A 17340-nucleotide genomic window follows, 5' to 3' on the forward strand; every position below is an offset into this window, starting at 1 on the left:
AGCTTTCATGATAAATCAATGTTTTGTTTTTTCAAAGAAAACATTGTGAGGTTTGTTTGCCTTTCAATGTAAGGTCTCTCAGACGATAAAGATCCAATAGACAAATACTGGACAGAGTCACAAGCGTTTACGCAAAGATTATCCTCTTCAGTTATCTGTGGAACGCAAAGCTGTGCTTGAAATTGTAGGAAGTTATCATTTTAACACGAGGAATCTACTATCCTGGATTAAAGCTCATATCTATGCGGTACTTGGTAAGAAATTGCTCAACTATTGGACTGCACTCTCTTTACTATCGTGAGTCTTTTGGCTTTGGAAGGGTTTAGACACGCATACACGAAGATTCAAATAGGCATATACGATAAGCACTATGCTTGAAAAATAGGAATCCCCCGATTGTCACATTTACGACAAAACTCATAACTACAGGAGAATGAGTCGCAGAGATTTCAGGGGCGAAAATGTCCTAATGTTGCGTCGCGATCACCATGTTTGCCAACTGAAGGAGGCAAAGCATTCCAAGAAGCACCATTAACAGATACCTGCTCGGACCGACTGTATCTCGACAAAGTCGATCATCTCAGCACTGTTGAATGAATACTGGGTCCGTCATCCATTTCCTGGGGGGTTTTCAAGGGCAATGTTGGTTCGGACCAGTCTCCACCATCTCGATCCTCCGAGATAAAGTAAATGGAGAATATGGAGAAGCAGATGGGTCGAGCGTTGGTGTGCATGGATGTAAATTGCTTAAATCAAGCTCACATACATACTTAGATCTCTATGGTTTCAACTGTGATTGAAGCCTGTTAAACCCGATCAACGGGAATACGAATCACGTGTTCTCCCCTGAAGTCAATCATCTCGGCGCCGAGACGGGAGACCACGCGAACGACAACGGGACAAGGTAAACTTGGCATCTGGACATCTTGGCATACCAGACCCTGGGTCGCGAATCGGAAAAGTGTGCCGATAAGCGCCTTGGCATGGAAGAAAGATATCGACGATGTGTTTTGTGTTTGAAGCATCAACGACACCAAAAGCGCGCTCAAGAGGGAGGAAAATAGCATGGAGATGTGCATTTACCAGAGGCAAATAACAATGTCAATTAGGTTTTCGGCAGAAGCGACAGAAATGGGTGAATCGGGGGGAATAGCTTGCAGGGCGGGCTCCTCCATTCAGGCAAGGCACGGCAAGTCTGAGTTCCAGGGCTGCCGTCGTACGTTGGTTGTAATGGAGACCATTCTTTGCAACGGCGTAAACCTTCCAGAGCCCAACGGTCGCCTCTGTCGACAGTTGATAGTTGGACATAACAGCTGAGGATATGCGGCATTCGTGCTACGGAGTAAGAGAGATAATATACGGTCGAGCATCTGCACTGTAGCTGCAGCGCAAGATCAAAACAAGAACGAACCATCCCCAACCCCTGATTACTTCGTATCAATGCGTAATCATGCTGCCCGCCCACCCCATCGCAGCAAAAATAGGTACCTGACGCCGCTAATGTGACGGTTCCCGGGTCTCGCTCACTCCGTTTGAGCCACTCACCAGCTCGTGTCACCCTCCTTCTTCGCGATCCACCGTCAATCTCATTGGTTCGAGCCTCTGTTTCTCCCTCCCTCCCTCTCTCGCTCCCTTTTAATTGCATTGCACGCTTCTGCATGCATGTACCTTACTACCTATTCCTACTAACTAACGCGCGCATTAACCCCCGTCGCCCGTTTCCATTTCTTTTCCTTGGCACTTTGACTTCTTCACCAACATCGATTCATCGCAGACTTTACGGCGACCGTTTGTCTTTTTAATCCGTCAGATCGACTCACACTCTTTGACTGCTCGGTCTGTTTTACGATAAATTTCACAGCTTTATCGATATTTCGACCAAGCCCTCGCTGGGCGCGTCTACCGCTCGTTCCCGTCGATTGCCCATCGCTCGCTCTCAATCTCGCTCGCTTTATTTCACTTGCATTCGCCCACGATGAAGTCCATTTTCTCAACCGGCGCCGTTGCGCTTTTGGCTTCAACGGGTTTCGTTAACGCCCAGTCGCCTTATAGCATTGCATCCACAGGTGCGGCCCCCCCCCAACGGTTGGCTCACAGGTAAACAGACATTGACTTTAGCAACAGCCGACATCAAGAAATCAGCCAAGCAACTCGCCGCTGACTTGATCACATACTACCACGGAGACGACCCTGGCGGTATTCCTGGTATTCTACCTGGTCCTCCCCCCAATGGTGACTACTACTGGTGGGAAGGCGGTGCTATGTGGGGGACTTATATGGATTACTGGAAGTGCACCGGCGATTCTACCTACAACAAAGTGGTGATGCAGGCCATGCAGTTCCAAGTCGGCGATGATCAGGACTACCAACCTGCCAACGTTACTCTGTCCCTCGGAAACGACGATCAAGGTTTCTGGGGAATGTCTGCCATGTTGGCTGCTGAGCTGGACTTCCCCAACCCTGCTTCAGACCAGCCTGGATGGCTTGCCCTCGCCCAGGCCGTTTTCAACACTCAGGCCAACCCCGATCGACATGACAGCACTTGCAACGGTGGCCTTCGATGGCAAATTCCTCGAACTAACAACGGTTACGATTACAAAAACAGTCAGCACTCCTGTTGAGATATCTACCTTGATCGGTTCTGTACTAACTTTTCAAAGGTATTGCTAATGGTTGCTTCTTCAACCTGGGTGCCCGACTTGCTCGCTACACTGGCAACAAGACTTATTCCGACTGGGCTGAGAAGACATGGGACTGGGTGGAGGGCGTTGGTTTCCTTGACCCCGAAACTTATAAGATTTATGACGGTGCTCATGTCGGAACAAACTGTACCGATATCAACAAGGCTCAGTTCTCTTATAACTCTGGCGTCTTCCTCCAAGGCGCTGCTTTCATGTACAACTATGTAAGTCGGCCTAAACATGATACTAATGACAGTTCACTGACTTCTTTAGACCGATGGTGAGCAAAAATGGAAGGACCGTTTAGACAAATTGGTCGACGCTACTATCAGCAACTTCTTCCCCAAGGATATCGCTGTCGAGATTGCGTGCGAGGACCACGGCACCTGCACTACCGATATGTACTCTTTCAAGGGCTACGTCCACCGCTGGATGTCCCAGGCAACACATCTCGCTCCCTTCATCAAGCCAAAGATCCTTCCTGTCCTCCAGACATCAACCGAAGCTGCCATCAAGCAATGCACTGGAGGAGACAACAAGCGTACTTGCGGCTTTAAGTGGGCCAGCGGTGTCTATGATGGCAAGACAGGTGCTGGTCAGCAGATGAACGTCCTTGCTGCTGTTTCGTCTCTGCTCATGGAGAACACTCCTCCTCCTGTCACGGCTAAGTCTGGAGGTACCTCCAAGGGTAACCCCAACGCCGGCAACGTCGGAGACGGCAAGATTGATAGAACCTACAAGCCTTTGACCACTGCAGACAGGGCTGGTGCTGGTATCATCACTTTCTTGGTTCTGTCCTTCGCATGCGGCATCTTTGGCTGGATGAGCATGGGCAAATAGAGGATCTTTCTCGATTTCTGAATATGCCGAAAGACGAAGTCCGGCATGCACAATTGTGCTTCTTTTGCAGCCTTGTATTTGGAATCTGAAGAAATGATCTCTGGGGCGTTGGATGGAGTATACTTGACCTAAATAGCCTGGTAGGCTGGATATCTATTCTCTAAATGTTATAATGTTTTACCATTTACTCTTTGCCTTGCAACTGCGGCGTCGTGAGAGTATTCATACAATTCTACCAATGCTCAAAGGCCCAAATGCTTGCTATATAGCTGACGGCCGACACAAGCACAGCAACAACATGGTCTGATTGGCCGAATTGAGCATTTACTCAAATGTTGATAGATTTTCGTCATGACTACGCGGGTTCAATTTGAGAAACTGTGTCATACTCGTAGAACTGACATTACAGCACAATAGAGTTTGACAAAAGTCGGTATGTTTTGCCCGTGCGTGCGCAGATCATGATCATCTCCATAGGACATCTCGCTTCTGGATACTCGGCAATTCGAACACTGTCATGAAACGGAGGCGGTATGAAAAGATGACTTGATGCTTCAACGGTCACCTTGAAACGCCAATGGTTCGGGCTTGGTATGATTGGTTATGGGGTTGTGTCATTGTGTCATTGTGTGGGACTGAGACGAACTGTCTTTCTCCTAACAGGTCTTATAACACGGGAGAAGCCTTGAAAGAACGATGACTGCGTCTTCGAATCCAATACCAGCTGTCGTTGGAAAGCATCATCGTGAGGTCCCAGTGGGGTGAAACTTTGTTTCTCGAAGATCTCCAGAGGTGTTGACAAACTGGCACATGACCGGCTATACGATGGCTAGTGTCACTTGGGAACGACAGTAACATGCCACATCAAGACGACATTCATGTTTATGTTGAAAGACGTAAATACATGAGGAGAACGAAGACGCTCTACTTTACGAAGCACCTCAAAATTGGACAGTATAAGCGACATTTTCGGAATACTCGGAAAGTCGGGATGTGCGGTGTTGAGGAGCTGCTCTCTTACTCGCCATGTCTATTTTTACTTGCAGAACAGTCTATTCAGATGGAGCATATCCGTTTTGGAACAAGATCTGGGGAAGAGACGTCGGCCAAGCAGGGCTCGGATCTAATAACATGGGGAGCTTCGAGATCTCGGTCTCGGTCAGAGCAAGCATAGCACAAGTTGGTAAGACGATAGGATGTCAACGTTTCTATCTCGTAAAAGATGGGAATTGGGTCTCGAAAATGAGAAACACCATTGTTGAGTTAAGAGTTGACGGACACAACCTAGATCTGAGGCGGGAGTGGCCGTTGCTAGCCTGGTTGTCTCCAAAGATGCTGAATCAAGATATGGTCACTTTCCTTGGGTGTTGGCACATCAGACTGAGGTCATATTTGTGTTTCTGAAGTAGAGAGCTGTCATAGCCAACTGTTCTGCAGAAGCCAAACTCACGATGCATGGCTTGGAGTCTGTTGATCGCCTGATGGACCTGTCTCAGAGTCCCAAGGTCTCACCACGAAAAGGCCCCATTCAATGACAGAGTCCCATTGACAACGTGTTCTGTTACACTTGGACTTACTTGTACGGTCCCCCTCATGACGACGACATCACAAGGCAAAATTGCAAGGAATTATCTGGGTCTGAGTCTGGGTCTGGGTTGTCATATCCAATATCCAAAGCACGTCGTCGTCTTGCAAGATGACGCTAACTCCAAGACGTCCTAGTCGTGAATCCTCGCATCCCTGCATTGGCCAATAGATCGGGGGTAGTGCATTTCTATGGGGTAATTCTTACATACTAAAAACTCTAGACGATCCAGGAACACAAATTGGTTAAAAATCTGGGGGGACCGCGTGACAGCGCCATTTCTCTGGGCACGGAACAGTCCACAGCCTTTGGATCACACGCACAGTGCTTTGCCGTTAACTGCAAAGCGCAATTGACCAAGAATGTCAGGAGACGAGAAAAAAGCTCTGACTTTTTGCCTTGAGGTTCCTAGAATGGGCACTGGCGATCACGTCGTCTCCTGTTGGCGGCTACATAACTTATGGAATCAGGGAGGGAGTGGCGGGTATTGACATTGACGATCTAAAATGCGGGGAGAAGCGAAGGAACAAGAGAGAAGGATGAGAAGAAAAAAAAAAATCTAAAGATGGGTCTATTTGTGGGGTGAGCTTAAAAGAGTATCAGCAATTGCGTTTGTTGTGCTGAGTTTGTTTGTTTGGCTTGCCTTGGCTGGAGGTAAGGTACATTAGTAGTAGGTCAAGGTAAGGTTGTGCTGTGGCCCCCCTTGAATAAGCTTGAGTACTGTCGTGGTATAACTACCCAAGCTCTTCCCATCATGACAACCTCTCTTTCTCTTCTCAAGCTCTACTTACTCTTGACAATCCAATCTACAACTTGACATTGAATCAATCATATCCTCTTCTCATCCTCAACACCAAGAACTCATCACAACTTACAACCCACCTCACTTACACAACAATGCCCAGCTACATCCTCACTGAGCCCTCCCCCTCCACAAACGTCTTCGTACGTTCCGGCCGCGGCGGTTACGGCAACATCTCTCGTGCCTCAAAGGACACCCCATCATCCTCCTCATCAAACTCCTCATCAAACCGCACCGTCGTGACCTCCAGCACAACCACTACTACCACCCCCTCTCGCCGCTTCTTCAGTGGCATCGGCGGAGCTGGCAACGTCCACCGCGCAAGTGAGCAGCCCTCTGTATCTCTCGACGACGAGTACGACCGCATTGCTGCCCGTGACCAAATGGCAGCTGGACATGTCGGCATCGGCGGTGCTGGCAATGTCTTCCATCGCAAGGATAGCGATGCCGGCTCTGATGCTAGCGACAGCAGCTCCATGAGCTCCAAGTCGAAGCTCTGGGCTCGTGTTAGCAGCACTTTCAGCCGAGACTGAACAACATAAGAAACAAAAACAACGAGTGGGGGTGTTTGTGTACGAAAAGATATGAATTAGCGACTGGCGTTGTTGGGATTTGACATTTGGACCAAAATATAATGGGGACCTCAGAGCAAATGGGTTGACGATTATACCCCGGATGTACGGTTGGCACTGACAGTTGAGGGGGGCGATATGAAACTGCCCTTCTACTCTTGCTTTGCCTGTATGATGTTTGTTTCTGGTGAAGATTTATATACCCCCGAGCGCAGCTCTTTTCTATTATAAAACCATTACTACTTATTACTCCTCCTCCTCCTCCTTACACTCGTGACTTGCATGTCCTCAGAGAACAAGAAATATTTTATCGGACCAGAAGCCCTAGATTTACTTGCGTCTACTTATATATAACATGACTCAAAGACAGAGACACTTGGTTGGGAGAACAACTTCACAAAGCTAAACACAATCTCAACACATCAGGGTATCATTAGGCTTCCTCTATCTTGCAAAGGTTGTCTACAACTGCACTGGTGTCTCTACACACCAAACAGCACTAAATCTTCCGTTCCATGCAAGGCTTCTGCATCGCTCTATCAACAACAGCAGCGCGTCAAAGGGGGTTGGTTGGTTGGTTAGGGGTGAGGGCTTGCGATCACAAAGGTCAAGGTCATCTCGATCATAAAGGTCCAGACGGCGAAAAGAATCAGTGTCGATGAGCTCAGGCATGTTCATGTCCGATTGTTTCGTCGTTATGGCTGCATCTCCAAGATGCGAAGTCAAAGGCTGACACGCATACGCCATGCTTACGTGAACTTGGTATGGATAATATCGGGGTTCTCATGCCAGTCGTCAATGCTCACCCACATCTATCACACGTCAGTATAGTAATGAAAGGAAGCACGGTGACATCACTGACCTTTCGGAAAGTACTCAATCCAGCTAGAATACTGCCTCCAATCCAGGTAGAGTACTTTCTCTCTGGTGGCGCAAAGATCTTGATCCTCATATCCTTGACGGCCAGTTTTTGCAGCTCTGTCAGAAGACGGTCACCGAAGCCCTTTGTCAATGTGCTGCCTCCAGAGAGCACAATGTTGCTGTACAAAGATTTTCGCAGGTCGAGATCTGTTCGGTTGATAGCATCAACGACAATCTGGTGTACACCAGGATATTCGAGGCCGATAATCTCGGGGTCGAAGAGAATTTCGGGTGCTCTGAAGCGTTCCGCACCAATCTTCAACATGTTAGCGTATCCAAACATTGAGTAGAGAACAAAGAGTCTCACCTTGAGCTTGAAGCCGTCTGGAAGCACGTATTCGGCAAACTTGCTCTCATTGGGCTTCACGCCGACCCAATCCCTCTCCTCTTTCCGTGGATCATGAGCAACATAAGATACGCTCTCCTTGATTAACCTCACGACTTCCTTCTCAGCACTCGTGTGAAAGACATATCCACTCTTCCGTAGCAACGTCTGCATGTACTCGGTCACGTCTCGGCCTGCCACGTCAATTCGGCGAATACTGCTGGGCATGGCAAAACCCTCGTAAACAGGTACAGCATGAGAAACACCGTCACCAGAGTCGAGAACAATACCGGTCGTTCGGCCACTGGCATATAGTGATAGCACGGCTTGGATAGATGTGTGGAGTGCGGGGACGTTGAATGTCTCGAAGAGGATCTGGGCGGCCGTGTCGCGATTGCTTCGGGGATTCAAAGGCGGTTCCGTCAATAGAACGGGATGCTGCAACATGTCAGTACAATTGCACGGCTAGGCACTTGAGCAACAAACCTCTTCGCTGAGAGTCTTCAATCCTTCACCGTAAACATACTCCCAAATCCTCTCCATATCGTCCCAGTCGGTGACAATACCATGCTCGAGGGGATACCGAATTTTGAGCAGCCCTCTCAATTCCGTGGAGGCCTTTTGTCCTATGAATACCTCGCCCTCGAGGGCACCCGCGAGGACTCTCAGATGCTTCGGTCGACCAACCCACGAAGGAAAGTAACATTTTGGTAGATCATCGCCTGCGAAACCGGCTCGAATAGTGCCAGATCCGTTGTCGAGGACTATAGGCGCATTATGTAAGGAGTCTGCCATGTTGTGTCGGTTTTGGAGTTTCGCCTTGAGTGTTGTATGTCGTCGCTATAATATATGGTTCCCGACTTCTTTGTTGTTACCATACGGGTCCCTTCTGAGCTTCCCAGTGTTCGTTCTCCCCAGTGTTCGCCCTTTGAGCTCACAGCTAGTAATAGCCTTAAGGTTTCGCGTATCAACTAACAAACAAAGAATCCCACAGTGCGTCTGCAGCTCGTCGTATCCATAAAGCGTCTTTCAAGAAAGTTCCGAGTGTTGGTTGGTATTGTCTATTTGTTTGTTGTACCCCTGCCAATCAATCCCGTCGAGGCCAGTGCCTCGCCCACTAGTAATCTGCCAGCTTCAGGAGGCGCCCCGTGGCAGTACTCGAGTCACGTGAGTCCAAGGGACTTCTTTATCGCCTCAGGCAGCCGCACTTTAAGTGCTTCGCGTGAAAGCGCGTCTCCTCAACCGCAGACCGCGTCTTGGACGTGAACTCATATTACCTGGGCAACTTGGACCTTGGGAAGAGCTTTCAAAATACTGCGAAGCCCATTTGCAACGTTCAATTCGGCCTCTCTTTTGCCGCTGATGATTACTTCGAGCTCTATTTTGCCCTGCTAATCCTCCCGATCAATCCTCTCCGCCCTCGTCCCATCACCATCGCGCATGGTCCCAGGATTGCTTCATCTTAGCCGCCCACATGGTCAAGGCCAATGCTAACGCAGCAGCAGCTGCTGCTGCTTCTGGACCTGGCGTCTACAGCGCAGTGTACAGTGGTGTAAGTCTTTTCAGTTGTTGTGGCCTCTTTTATGTAACTTTATTGGTGCATTCTTCTGCACTGCTTCGTTTGAAGATGGGACGCCATGAGCAGCAGACGGCTTTGATGGAGCTTGCCCCTGATACTACCATCCCCCACTAGTACTATCAATCCAATGCCTTTACTAATCAATTCTCCTTCAGATTCCTGTATACGAGTTCCAGTTTGGTGGTGACCTCAAAGAACATGTGATGCGAAGGAGACACGACAATTGGATCAATGCGACACATATTCTGAAGGCTGCCGGGTTCGACAAGCCAGCTCGAACCAGAATTCTCGAACGAGATGTACAAAAAGACGTTCACGAGAAAATCCAAGGTGGTTATGGAAAATACCAAGGTTCGCCAGCTCTTAAATACGCCGTTCATCATCTAACACCATTGCACAGGTACTTGGATACCACTCGAGAGCGGGCAAGCATTAGCAGAGCGTCACAGTATATTTGATCGATTGCGACCCATCTTTGAATATGTCGCTGGCGCGGAGAGCCCACCTCCTGCTCCCAGGCATGCTAGTAAACCCAAGGGACCAAAGTCCAAGCCTCCGCTACCGAAATGGAACAGTATGTCGAGTGTGATATTAGACAGGATCCAGCTGACAGCTATCAGATCCACCTCCAGCTCCTGCTCCTGCGCCCGTAATTCACGATGATCCCGATACAGTCATGGGTGACGAAGATACACCAGATAACCTCACAGTGGCATCAGCATCGTACATGGCCGAAGACGAACGTTTCGAGATGCCCCAAGTGCCAGGCACAGGACGGAAACGTAGAAGAGACGACAGCAACCTGCAAGACCTTACGGAGCAACAGCATGCGCTGTATGGTGACGAGCTACTCGACTACTTCCTCCTCAGCAAGACAGACCAACCAGCAGTGAAGCCTGATCCGCCCGCCAACTTTCAACCTAACTGGCCGATCGATGCGGAGGATCATACGGCGCTTCACTGGGCATCTGCAATGGGAGACGTTGATGTTGTCAAACAACTCAAGCGATTTAACGCATCATCCACGGTTAGAAACATACGCGGCGAGACACCGTTCATGCACTCAGTAAACTTTACGAACTGTTACGAGAAGCAGAGCTTTCCCGTCGTGATGAAAGAGCTATTCGAAACATTCGATGCTCGTGACAATATGGGCTGTACAGTGATACATCATGCGGCTGTTATGAAGAACGGCAGAGTATTCAACTCATCATGCTCACGATACTACTTGGATAACATTCTCAACAAACTTCAGGAGGGTCTAGAACCAAGCGCATTTCAGAAATTGCTGGATGTTCAAGATAACGACGGGAACACAGCATTACACCTTGCGGCGCAGCGGAACGCTAGGAAGTGCATAAGAGCACTATTAGGACGCAACGCTTCATCGGATCTTACGAATAACGACGGAGTCAGGGCAGAGGACCTTATTATGGATTTGAATGCGACGAAGAAAGAACGCGGACCTCAGCGATCGTCATCTCCTTTTGCCCCTGAATCCCAACGGCATGCTTCTTTCAAGGATGCACTGCTCGAGAAGGCGAACCGGCAACCCCCGGTGGCTTTCCAGTCTGCGGCAGCAAACACTGTCCAGTCACGCATCACACCTCTTATTATGGAGAAGTTCCAGGATCTTGCTAAGAGCTACGAAGAGGAATGGCGGGAGAAGGATGTAGCGGAGGCGGAGGCAAAGCGAATCTTAGCCAACACCCAGGCAGATCTGAATGTTCTCCGGCAAAACATAACAGACGCTGAAGGGCAGCTCGAGTCAGAAGAAGCGGCGTCCAAAAACAACCAAGAAGCCAATCTGGCCAAGCATCAGGTGCTGTCACTCATCACACACCAAAATCGCTTACATGTTCAGCGGTCAGTGGACAGTGAACTCAGCCGCATTAATGGTGATGGAGGCGTGCAGGAAGAGTCATACGAAGAGAGGCTGAGTCTCGCTCGCCAACTAAGCACATTGCTTGCTGAGCAACGGACAGCCGAGACGGATTATGTCGAGGCGCTGAGCATGGTGGGCACGGGTGAGAAGATTGAAAAGTATAGGAAACTTCTCAAGAGGTGTCTCGACCCGAAGGAGGGCGAGAGCCTGGACACCAATCTCGACAGCCTTATCGAGATGATGGAGGAAGAGCGGGACGAGGATGGTATGGTCGGCACCATGGAGCCCGAACCAATGGAGCTGTCAGGTGGCATCTAGTGAACATCATTGGGCTCTCCGTTGCGGAACTAGCTCCTCTATTCTCTTGCTCGTTTGTTTTGACAAAGGTACTTATTATATATATCCTTATTGGTTAGGGGCGTGCATAGTTCCGGGGTTGGTTAATCCTCTGCTAGTCTTGGGAGGGAGGATTTAGCAGAAGCAGACTTTCTACGAAGGAATGGGCGATTGGTACATGCAATTTTGCACGATAGACCTGAGCGCAAGCGAGTTGATAGTTGCCTATGAAATACACTTGCTCTTGGACTCAGAACTAGCTTTTTCCGGGGAAGTCGGTCGGTGGCACTTGAAAACCAACCACCAGGTCAACGGTCAGAGTTAGTCAATCAAACTAAGATGCACTGCCGGAGACGGCTTGACGCCAAGGCATTCGATAGAGGGGGAATTCCAAGTTATCGGAACCGAGGCACTCACTAACTTCCAAGTTGTGAGGATAGCGCCGAGGCTTGTCAGCCAGCCTCATGCTTCTGTGCCTTACCGATTTGCTCAACTTGGCCATAGTACACCAACAGGAGGGGCTCCAGCACCGATAATGCGGCTGATATTGATTTCCAGGAGCGGTGATCCGTGAGTTATATTCTCAAAGAGGCTTGGTCATGCGCAAGCCATCTTCTTCGTTCCACCTGAGAGAAATATGCTGCGGGACAAAACTTCCTCGAATCAGATGGGTCAAATGATGAGAAAGGGGACAACCTATGATGAGAAGATTTCGGGGCAGTCAGATCACCTGTCTCTTCAACAGATCAGCATCTTCCAGTTCTTGCGCATAACAAGGTTGTCGTAGACCAACAAAAAGAAAATACTTGCGTGCCATGAAGCAAAAGAATAGATCGCTCGTCAAATCGACCGTTGTAATGCGTAATCAGGGAATCGAACCCTGGGCTCCCCGACGCTTCGAATGGCAACGGAGAATACCACTAAACCAATTACGCTGTGGAATTTGATGTCTGTTATAACGTTGCTAAGCCTCATATTCTGCCCAGGCGGATCTCGGTCGTCGTTATACTCACGTCTCCTTTTCCAGGACAAGGATCTGGAGATTTATTTGCTTTTCCTTAGACAAGAGATTCGGCTAATGTAGCTGACCGCATGAGTCTAAATCATGTGAGTTCATCACTTCATGTGAAGTCGACAAATAACCAAAGTGTGTTCAAATCCAGCCAAGGTTGAGTTTTTCTGAAGTAAGCATAATAACGGCCATGATGATCGGGCGTTGCGAAGTCAATGATGAAGCTCAATATCTAGGCTTTAGTGGTATGGGATATCAAGAGGCTGGTTAGATCCGCGCTTAGGCCAAGCGGTGAGATGTAATGACTGGGTCATGGTTGGGCATCCCATGTGGAGCGAATGTCATTGTTCATCGCGAGCCAAAGCTTGTGACGATGATGATTGGGATGCTGCTACGGATAGACACGCCCGAAGTGTCTGAAACTGGACACGAACGCGAGTAATTGACTTCTGAGAGTGGCAAGAGTCGTCGCGTATCTTGCGCAATCAATGAGGCCGAGCAATCCGTTGCTGTCGAATTGCGCCGAGCTTGTTCTCCCTGGGTGTTTTTGTTGTGCTGCGCCAGTCAGACTTGTGTAAGTCATTTCCTTGTCAGCAAGGCCCACGTCGAAACACGAGGCTGAAGGCAACGTTTTGTCAACTCTCAAATAGGCAATTTGAGCGATGACGATGGATGACTCAAGGCCAAGAAGTGGAATAAGACAGGTGTTATACCCTGTGCGCATAAAGCATTGGTTCGAAAGAAAATAGGGAGAAAGTCCTAGACAAGGTATATATCTGTGATCTTGATATGATTTGAAGGAGCTTTCCATATCCGTAGGAGGTTCTCCGCCAGTAGTTGTTTGTTTTGCAGGGTTGGTGAGGATTGACTAGAGTTGAATGTGACATTGACAAGGATAATGACCAAGGTGGTGGGGACTGGCTCGTAAGGCTGAACAAGGAGCTATTTTTGAACACTGACCAAGAGTGGTTAGGAGCTCTTGTTAGTCCCAGAGCCAGGCCAGGACAAAATGGCGGAGTTTGCATCCCCGTGTCAGAATGTCGGCGTGGATCCACGGAGGAAAGGATTCCGCCTGATAAAGTTGCAGAGCGGTCGATATTTCTGCTAGAGGTACTTGCCGAGACCAGGGTTGTATGAGAGGAAGACTAACTGTTACACTTTGCGAAAATCGACGTTGTGTTGAGATGCGGCGTATGTTGCATCCACAGCCAGTAAGACAGCCACAACCATACTGCAAGAGCGCAAGACAGCCACCCACATGGAGAGAAAGCATGGGACTCGCATTACATCCTTGTCTTGTCATCATCATAAGAACGTTAGAAATGTCGGCCACCACCCCAGACAGCCCAATGAAAACGCTACTGATGCGTATCTGAAGATCGTTGCTTGATGTGCACTATGGCCAAGCAAGCATGATGATGATGTAGGAAACGAATCCTATCACGGCTGAAAACCCTTTTAGAGTAGGATTGCATGCAACTCTTTGATTGAAAGGGGCTCTCGGAACGCGCGGGGTTGTCTTATTGATGATTGTAAAGACGGGGTTCCCCTCGTATTTCCACTGGCCTCAAGGTGAACCATTTTTATTCGGCCTGAGCTCTGGTAGCGAAAGAGATTGCGTTGCATGCGGCGCAGCCGCATCTCAATGCGACGAGACGCCCTAATGTGGCTTCTAGAAGGCAATAGGGTATCGGTTGACCCTGGGGTGGGTTCATGTCGTAGTCACGACTGACTCGGCAGGAAGCTGATGAATCCGAGTTTCTGCGGAGGGTAAAGAGAACCTGAGTAAAAATTGATTATTAGCGATTTACCCGCGACTCTCTTTGATGGCAACTGACAGTTCACTTCCATAGCCCTTGACAGAAGCCCAGACCCCATCGTATTGACAATGAGTCCAGCTGGGCAAGGTTACCGCCGTCGCCGATCCTGGGTCTGTGATTGGCTACCGAAACGCTGGAGAAGGCCTAAAGCGCCAGCAGGGAAAAAGAGAGACATTGGCTTGGCCGAGACTGATGAATTGTTGTAGACAATGTTATATTGACGGTCAACCTGAACCATGCGTCTGTGTGGCTTGTTAGATACCATGAACTAGTACGCGATGGCCCGTTCGGTAATGGAAATAGGTAATCAAACTTGGTTCGAACTGCTCCGACTGAATGATAGAACCTAGCCAAGTTAAGAGAGGGTATTCAGAGACGGGCACGGCCAACCGTCGCGTTGCAATGCAATGTGACGCTTGGCAATAATGCGCGGCGATATCATAATTGCGAATCCTTGTCATGATAGTACAGTACGGATGCAGCATGCATCATGCATCATGCAATACATTGACGAACCGAGTCACGTCCTTGGTTGAGGTTTTCGATAAAGCAAGATCTAAGCGGCAACCATTGGGTGTTGGATGTGAGCGTCTCCTTCCTTCCGTGGTTGGGTGTGAACGTCAAGTTTCAGGCGCCCCTTGCAAGCCCGGCGCCAAACAAGGGAAGGCGGCCCCATTCCTTCCATTCTTGTATCCAATCACGTGTCGTGATTTCATCGTTTCAGCTGAGACTGTTCTTTTCAGTGTCACAATCGAGACTACACTGGACGATCCCCAACACCAGAGCATCCACCACAGCCCAAGGGCGACGATATCGGGAGGACGGGGATCTCCATCGATGGATGGATGCATTGACCAAAACTCAACCTCCTAGTTCGGAAGCAAGCACTTCCAGCTGCAATGACATGCTGTCCCGCGTCGTGCCGTGTCTTGTACAGCGGCAGGCATCGATCTCCGCGTGGCATGGGTGGTATACAGCCACGCGACACGTCTTTTGATGCATCAAATCGGGGAGAAATGCTCATTAATCATCACCATTCAGCACAGGCATGCTTGAACCAAGAAACCTATCAAACTAGCAGATTCCACAATACGAGACCCTTTCGGCCTACAAAGCAACACCCGAAATGACGCAGAAACCCATGATGAGGCGCTTCACCAGTCAAAAGGAATTCGAGTTGCATAGACTCTTCCAGCCCAACAAAAGTTCATGGCAACTATCGTGGTTAGCTCCACATGCAATATCACTTACACCTTTTCTACCGAATGCATAGGCAGTCGAATAATGGCAATACCGGTAGCCCCGCCATTGATGCTCCTATGATGACTTCCACTGGGCTTGGCTGCTGGAGTATCGAGTACAGTTCGCGGAGGCGGGCTTGCTTGTCTCTCCTCGGGGAGAGACCGATTCAGTTTCGTCAGGCGCCCTATACCGACAGGGAGAATGCCCATGAAGCAAAAGAATTCATAATAAACTTTTATGACCACGACCGTTACTACTATTCTACGGATATCGCTCGTTCAAGGTTACATTGGAAGCACCTCATGCAGGGACATAATCAGCGCCGTAACCCATTACGCCAGTATTGAAAAAATGTACCACACCGCTCAGCCTAATGATTCAGATTCGCAAAGCGTCTTGAGAAGCCCTATCACGTTGTGGACACTTTCGTCGATCTCGTGCGCCAATACGTGTCGGACCAAGCCAATTGTCGCCGCCTTAGATCGTTCGAAAACGGTTCGATAGATTGAGTAGGGATTCCTTCTCTACAGAGGCTTGAGACTTGCCCGATTCCCATGCCACTAACGTAGCCTTGTCTTGCCCAAAAGGCCAAAGGCTTGACATCGTCCCATCTAGCTCGACCAATAGCCGCTAAGATACACCCCTGGCCTGGAACAAGCTCGCCGCAGGGGTCTGTCTCTAGCCCTCTAGCCCATGGCGTCGCTACAAGTAGGGCTCACCTCAGCTGAAATGCTCAATTTAGCCCATCTTCTGGCGTCACTCCCTCGCCAAACTGGTCAGATTTGGGTTTGGTCAGTCAACTAATCTACAGGGCTTGGGCCCTGGGGGCTCGAAGCAGATTGCAGTGCGATCGTGGGGCATCATGACCCAGGGACGCCCGGCTTGGCCAAGCGACTTTTGTGCCTCTGACGCCTTCGTTGGAAATCTCGGGCTGAAAACAGGGATGCCAATCTTGTGCAGACTGCAGACTGCAGGAAACGACTCTTACAACACGCCCTCGGGGTCCAGTACGACCCATCGACCAATTTGCCCTGGCTTTATTCGACGACCCCATAGCCAGCTGTTGATGGTTGGAGACTTTTTGGAGCACGCGGTTCATCGAGTTTCCTTGATCAACTTTGATTGACACGATCCAGCCCGGCTCAGCTTGCGATAAAATTGCAATCTCACGCTTGCTTCTAGGATCTCATTCCCTGCCCCCGATTAATGTTTCATCATGAAAACCCCGGTCCTTTCTGAAATACACATGAGATCATGCCAAAAATGTCGCAAGGAGCGATCGACAAAAGGCTCGTCCCACTGGCAGCTCTTGTCGAAGTCTTCAGTGACAGCTTCTTAGAACTCGGGCAACCTTAAGCAGAGCCACACTTACTCGGTCGTTTTCAAATCCTTCCAACACCTCCAGAAATCAATACTCCACTTGTCAAAGCCACCCCTACAAGCCAAACGTTGTACCCACGTCCCGGGACCGAAGCCACAGCTAGTCTCGATTAGTAGCCCCTTTGAAAGAGGCTGTCTGAAGCATTTCTTTCCGCTCCTTTGCAAAGAGAATCCATGTTCATTTACTCCATCTTCCTAGCCCAGACCCTTGAAGAGCAGGGGTGTTCAAAGATGGGTGTCGTTCTATCCTTTGGCATTCATCAAGTGATGCTCATGACTTGGCTTGCTACATTGACCTTGCTCGAGAGTTTCCATCAGTTCATGAACAACCATCATATAAGACTCAGTACCCCCAGCTAC

The 17340-nt window shown here is 49.2% G+C and overlaps 4 protein-coding genes across 4 annotated transcripts; 3 read left to right on the forward strand and 1 right to left on the reverse strand.

The window, feature by feature from the left end:
• Nucleotides 1-1975: 1975 nt before the first annotated feature.
• On the forward strand, nucleotides 1976-3521 carry FSUBG_3958 (mannan endo-1 6-alpha-mannosidase; the record flags this gene model as incomplete). Its single annotated transcript, XM_036681894.1, has 4 exons — nucleotides 1976-2066; nucleotides 2119-2604; nucleotides 2661-2905; nucleotides 2955-3521. The coding sequence occupies 4 exons, from the start codon at nucleotides 1976-1978 to the stop codon at nucleotides 3519-3521; spliced, it is 1389 nt and encodes a 462-aa protein (XP_036540516.1).
• Nucleotides 3522-6003: 2482 nt separating this feature from the next.
• Nucleotides 6004-6441, forward strand: FSUBG_3959 (uncharacterized protein; the record flags this gene model as incomplete). Its single annotated transcript, XM_036681895.1, has 1 exon — nucleotides 6004-6441. One exon carries the CDS (start codon nucleotides 6004-6006, stop codon nucleotides 6439-6441), a length of 438 nt encoding a protein of 145 aa, XP_036540517.1.
• A 788-nt stretch (nucleotides 6442-7229) lies between these two features.
• FSUBG_3960 (actin) lies at nucleotides 7230-8521 on the reverse strand (the record flags this gene model as incomplete). The annotated part of the gene is made up of 3 exons (XM_036681897.1): nucleotides 7230-7292; nucleotides 7343-8164; nucleotides 8213-8521. The coding sequence occupies 3 exons, from the start codon at nucleotides 8519-8521 to the stop codon at nucleotides 7230-7232; spliced, it is 1194 nt and encodes a 397-aa protein (XP_036540518.1).
• Nucleotides 8522-9200: 679 nt separating this feature from the next.
• Nucleotides 9201-11508, forward strand: FSUBG_3961 (MBP1-transcription factor subunit of the MBF factor; the record flags this gene model as incomplete). Its single annotated transcript, XM_036681898.1, has 4 exons — nucleotides 9201-9278; nucleotides 9461-9656; nucleotides 9706-9879; nucleotides 9926-11508. The coding sequence occupies 4 exons, from the start codon at nucleotides 9201-9203 to the stop codon at nucleotides 11506-11508; spliced, it is 2031 nt and encodes a 676-aa protein (XP_036540519.1).
• Nucleotides 11509-17340: the final 5832 nt, after the last annotated feature.

Source organism: Fusarium subglutinans (genome assembly GCF_013396075.1).
Source record: "Fusarium subglutinans strain NRRL 66333 chromosome Unknown NRRL66333_c0000034, whole genome shotgun sequence".
In the NCBI taxonomy this organism is placed as follows: Eukaryota; Fungi; Ascomycota; class Sordariomycetes; order Hypocreales; family Nectriaceae; genus Fusarium; species Fusarium subglutinans.